Raw genomic sequence first — 6,000 nt, 5'->3', positions numbered from 1 at the left:
ACCAACAACTCCACCTCCTACTACCTCCTACCACTGACTGGAAACCTTTGCTTTGTGAACTTTGTCTTGTAATTAAACTCGTTAAGCTTGTTGTCACAGGATTCAAACACAGACTCATCTGTCAGGCAGTGTCATTTGTTTTTTCTGTTTTACTTTGATAGTTTTTGTTCTCTGGTGTCAGAGATCTCCACAATGAGAATCTTCATCAGGCTGAGCTGAGGGCTCAGATAGAAGCACTCGGGTGTAGAAGTCTTTCCACAGAGCTGATCTATGAGCAGCTGGACTCAGCAGCACGCCTCCACCCTCACATCACCTCCACCCTGCTGTCTGTTTGTGAGACTACAGGAAGAAACCTGCTGCAGTGGAGAGTTCATGAAGAAGGAAAACTGAGTTTGTGCTGACAGTAAAGTCACAAAGAACCAAAACAATTAAATCACATTATTGTTCTTTTTTGATCTGTTTATTTATGCTTTAATTTCTAATCTTGTCCGAGATCAGATGGACTCAAACTACTTTCTGCTTTATCTAAACTGTGTGATGATGATGATGAATTCAGATTTATCCTGAAACATTTAGTAAACAGGATGTTGTGGTAGAGAACAATTACAAACAAACAGTCAGAAGACAGCACACAAACTTTACAACTTGTGTTAACAAGTATCTTCTCTGAAATGAGCTCTATTCTGGCTGGATGTCCTCACTCACAGTGTGAGATCTCTGCAGGCTCCCACAGATGCAGCAGAATCTGGATGCTCTTCAGTCACTGCTGTGAGTGTTATAACTGTGGTTCATGTGTATGAGAACAATAATGAACATGAAATAAAACAGCACCCAAGAACTGAAAACTGCATCTCTTAGATTTCTTATTAAGTTTGTAGATAATTTTTTAATTTGTCTTCAGCTGAATGTACAGATCAATGCCAGCCTAATTACTGATAATTAGATCAATAATATCAGGAGACTCAGTGGAGATGTGAGCAGGTCATGTGGTTCAATCCTAATGTAAATGTATATAGAATATGTTATGGTGAGGTGCCAGATTCAGTGACCATGTGACCCAGTGACAAACAGCCCCATCAGTAACACTGAGACAGCACCAACAGGCTGAGCAGATGTACCTAATAAAGTGGCAGGTGAGCGTAGATAACAGAAGCAGAGAGGAGGCCAGAGCAGCTGAAGCTTCATGTTTTTGTGAGCTCCACAAACGTTAACAGCTGACACAGACCATCAGCATCACTGAGCGTCTGACTCACACGGACACTAACCTGCTGTCAGAGTCACAGCTGGAGGAGGAGCAGGAGTTTCACGGGACTTTAAAGGAGGGTGAAGATGCTGCTGCTTCTGCTCCTAATCAGCGGTAAGAACCTCTTTGTTTAACACGCAGTTTGAGCCTCATCACACGGATACACGCTTTTTTCTAATTAATTATTTTATCAATTACATCATGCCAGCACATTTTGGGGACCGATCGTGTTTCTGTTGCCCGTTTGCGTGCAGTAATTGTGCCCTTCATTTGTGAGGTGTGCCTGCTGCTTGCCGCAGAGTGAGGAGAATGCTGCTGATGCAGCAGCTCTGAGCCCAGCACACACGAACACCACTGCATTTTCTCACAGAGACTCAGGAGGCTCGCGCCTGGCACGGTCTGATATCCTCGTTGTAGCTGCCGTCATAGGCAACTCTCGCATTCAAGTTCATTTTATTAGATAGTTAAGGTTGAAACAATAAGTTGAAATATTAAGAAATTATAAATAACAAATAAATAGTAATTCATGTTTCGTTGATTAGATTTATATGTTTAAATATGTTATTTGTGCTAATTGTGCAATTAGATAGGAACCTTTTCTAAAGTTCCATCTGTTGTTGCTAGGAGGGCATTTTTTTGGGGCTGTAGCACTCAGGAAGCTAATTAAGAGACAAGCCGCGAGGTTTGCAGGTCTACAGAAAGATAAATGAAAGAGTGCCTTTTTTGGACCTCCCCACGATGTAAAGATGAAAGTTTTATTCCCTTTGAGTGAGGCCAATGAGGTAAATGTTCTACTTTGTTTATTATCGTTGTATGTAAATATGCAAGTGTTGCGTGATATTCAAGTGCAATTACCGCAGTGTGAGGTGTAATGTGTACTTTATTGATCATTTTGTTGGAATGTTTCATCATATATAATGCTTAAGGGTTTTATAAAGAATATTCATTTAAGTTTGTATTTCCTTTTAGTTCTGACGGGATTGTATCGGCTGTGGTTGGACATCATTACATGTTAAGACTAGAGATGGCACGATACCACTTTTTTATGTCCGATACCGATATCATAAATTTGGATATCTGCCGATACCGATATGAATCCGATATAGTGTGTTTTTTAATCAATAAAACTGTTTTTTAAATTTCTTGCTGCATTGTGTATAAGTTCATACTCAAGTTTAAATAAACAACAACACTAAAGCTATTCTGTTATACCTGTATGTAAAAAATACACTGCATCCAAAATATTTCATAGTTCAGCAATACTGATCAATCTAATAAACTTAAACCTGCACCATCCTTCCTATTCTGGTATTTTAAAGAGTACTTAGCAGAAATATTAAGCAACCTAACTAATAGGGTTGCAAACTCCCAGCAAAAAAAAATAGGGAACCACCCCCCACCCTCCACCTCATGATGCTTAATCGACGTAATCAACTTTAATTTGATGCAGTGTGAAAAAAAATGCACAGAAATAAATTATTTTTCAAGAATAATTAAATAGATTCAACATCTTTCTTCAACAGAATTGCAGACTGCACAGATGGTACCTTCCCAAAGGAAAAAGTACTATAGCTTACTAGGGTATATTAGACTTAACAGTTACTATATACAGTAATGGACTTCTATACATTTTACATCAGATTAAAACTTTGGGTGTAAGATTCAGATAATTATTTATTAAAAGCTAGACATTTTAAATGAGAATAAGAAAGAAAAGTATGTCTTTGTGCCCCCTTTTCCCTGTTAATGCCCTATCGGCCCCCCTGGCTAAACTTTGCTAGATCCGCCCCTGCACAGTTACCAGCCGTCAGCTACGTAGAAAAGGATCCTGGTGTAGAAAGTAATATTAAATAAATTCTAACAACAGCTTATCAAGCTGAAAGGTGCTGCTGTTGTTCAGCCGCTGGTTTCCTCTTTCTGGTGCAAAGTGGGCCAAAAACAAAGAAGAGAGACGTCGACTCGCGACAGAAAAGCCGATCAGCTGATCATTAATAAGTTTCACGATTGAAGTAGCAGCAGGAAGGACGGTGAGGGAGAGAGAGAGAAGAGGCAGTCGCTCCATATATCGGTTGTTAAGCTTATCGTAGGAACGCTTTACAAACATTCAGAGATGAACTTACATACTTGCTTTACTTCTCTCTGGGATAACTTCCTCGGAGATGAAATGCTGGATTGCTAGGGAGGCTACAAATACACACAGCTGCTCTATCAGGTGACGCATACTGCTCCGACGTGCTACGGTTATGAGGCCAGTTACGCCATGTCGCAAGTTTTGTGGGGTGCTTTTTTGATATTTAATGGATCGGATTACATTTTTTATTTCTCTCCGATATCCGATCCAGTAATTTACGTCAGTATCGGACCGATACCGATACCTAATATCGGATCGGTCCATCTCTAGTTAAGACATGTCGAAGAATCCTCCTGTCCGAAATAAATGTCAGTTAAAATGCAAAGAACAAGTTGAGCTTTATTAAGACTCAAGGGGAGTAACACTTATGTCGGTGTTGATCCCACATCATCATAATAAATGTTGTTCCAGGTTCAACATTGCAAGGGACCAATCACATTGTTGTGACGTCATACTTTTGCCTTCGGAAAAAAACGCCTTAAAAAAAACTACATAACTTGCGAGAAACCGCTGCTGTCCGCCGATCCAGCAATTTGAATTCTTTGCATTTCAGGATACTGTTCTTTAATAAACGGTAAGCATTATATATATTGTCCTTGCAACATTGTAATTTCATAAATGAATGAATGGCTTGGCTTGCAAAAGTATGATGTCACAACAATGTGATTGGTGACTTGCCATGTTGAACCTGGAACAACATTTATTATGTGGATGTGGGAACAACACCGACACGAGGATATCAGATCATCCCAGGCGGGGCACTGTTCAGGCCCAGTTAAACATGGACAACACACCATGATGATCACGTCATCTGACAGAGCAGACTTCAAAATAAAAGCCAGTGAATGTGGTTCCAATACTAACACATTTACTCCATATTAACAAATAATAACAAATTAAACATTTAACAACATCCACATTTAAAGATGAACATTTCTAAAGTCTTGTATCGCCATTACAACCAAACCTGCTGTTGTCCACAGACTAACTAACCTGAGATCCACCGGACACACCTGAGTTCTCTAGTAGTACCCTGTCAGTATCAAGGCACGCTTATTTTGGATTTCAAAGTAAAAGCCTTCGGAATTGACCAACATGAGACACTCTTTAAATAACCTCAGAATACTGTTAAAAGGAAAATTCCTGTTTCCACTTTTTTCATGTCAACATTTCACTCACTGGGCCCATGTCCTCATTTTAGGTTTGACAGTGTTTTAATAGATAAGGTGAATGGCTTGGACATGAATTGAGCTGCGGTTTGGGGAAGGCCTCAAAGGGGACTGGCGGTGGCTCCTGGGCCTGCCAGATCCCCATGTGCTAAATAGAAGTGAAGTTAAAGAATTGAAAATGGGATGGAAATGAGAACCGGAAGGAGTTATCCCGTTCCTGAAATTCAGATACTTTATTCCCAGTTATCATCACATATAATCTAACAGTGGAGCCTGTAACAGCTTTTATAAAGCACCAGATGTGGTGCACTGTACAGCAGTTTGAGAGACAGCAGCTTTAGAATAAGAATAACTAAATTGATCCCAGAGTGAAATTAACAGCTCATCTGCTTTTTATATGGAAGTTGAAACGCCTGGGTGTGTGAATGATTTGTTGTATCTCTCAGTTTTACAACAGATAGAGGAGTCTTCCAGTACTGATGGTTTCTTGTCTCATAAAGATGTCATAAAGTGGGGATCAGAGATGTTCAGGAGCCCTCTGACATCTTCAGTGTGCATCTTTCCACCACCTCCCCCAGTGTGCCCAGTCTGGCTCCAGTTACAGAGAGAACTGTCCTAACCTTATGCTGCCTCCCCAGCAGACTGCAACATTAAGAAGCACACTTTCTACCACAGACTGAACATCTTCAGTATTTTACTGCAAAGATCTTAGTTTTATTAACAAAAAGAGGCTCTGGCCCTTTTTGTATAGTTCGTCTGTTCGTCTAGTTTGTTATCAGTGTGTAAACGTAGATATTTATATTTGTTGCCACCTCTATGTGCACCCCACAAACTTTCACAGGCTGGAGAAGAGGCCTGGATCTTTGGAAATCTACTTTCATTTTCTTTGTCTTACAGGTGTTTAATATGAGGTAGTTTTTGTGACTCCGGTCGCTGAAGGCATCACAAGATCACTGTATTCAGATTCTTGTGCATTTCTTATATACCCCACAATGACAGTGTCCTCCGAGTATTCGTGGATGTGGGAGAACTCACAGTTGTATTTGAAGTATACAATGTGAAAAGGAATGGATCCAAGACCGTCCCCTGTGGAGCCCCGTGCTGCTCATTAATGTCCCAGAAACACAGTTACCAAACAAACTGTGGCCTTTCTGTCGTTTGTGATCCAGGAAACAAAGGAGGAATCTACTCCAATCTCTTTGAGCTTGGTTGGATGGCACTGAAAATGCTGTATTATTATTTATTTATACTTACTTTGATGGCAAATGTAGCTGAAATACTCAGTGAGAACCCAGCAGGCACAGGAGGAAAATACAAACTCTATACACAAAGGTCCCAGCTGGCCAATAGATTCAAATCCAGGACCTTCTTACTATGAGGAAACAGTTCTAACCACTACTGTGTCATCTTTGCTTAGACCTGATTAGAGAATCTTGATGTTGATAAATTGCTAAAAA

At 40.1% G+C, this 6,000-nt stretch overlaps 1 protein-coding gene across 1 annotated transcript in view; it reads left to right on the top strand.

The window, feature by feature from the left end:
• Window positions 1-1,221: 1,221 nt before the first annotated feature.
• The window catches only part of LOC109196891 (butyrophilin-like protein 2), a gene marked incomplete at its 3' end in the record, with an annotated part of 29,164 nt that continues 24,385 nt past the window's right edge, over window positions 1,222-6,000 (top strand). Inside the window, exon 1 of the mRNA XM_019351422.2 lies at window positions 1,222-1,357. Coding sequence (XP_019206967.2) covers window positions 1,330-1,357 — 28 coding nt within the window. The remainder of the gene's footprint in view (window positions 1,358-6,000) is intronic.

Source organism: Oreochromis niloticus, unplaced genomic scaffold, assembly GCF_001858045.2.
Source record: "Oreochromis niloticus isolate F11D_XX unplaced genomic scaffold, O_niloticus_UMD_NMBU tig00000486_pilon, whole genome shotgun sequence".
Taxonomy (NCBI): domain Eukaryota; kingdom Metazoa; phylum Chordata; class Actinopteri; order Cichliformes; family Cichlidae; genus Oreochromis; species Oreochromis niloticus.
This window is presented reverse-complemented; position numbering and strand designations above follow the sequence as displayed.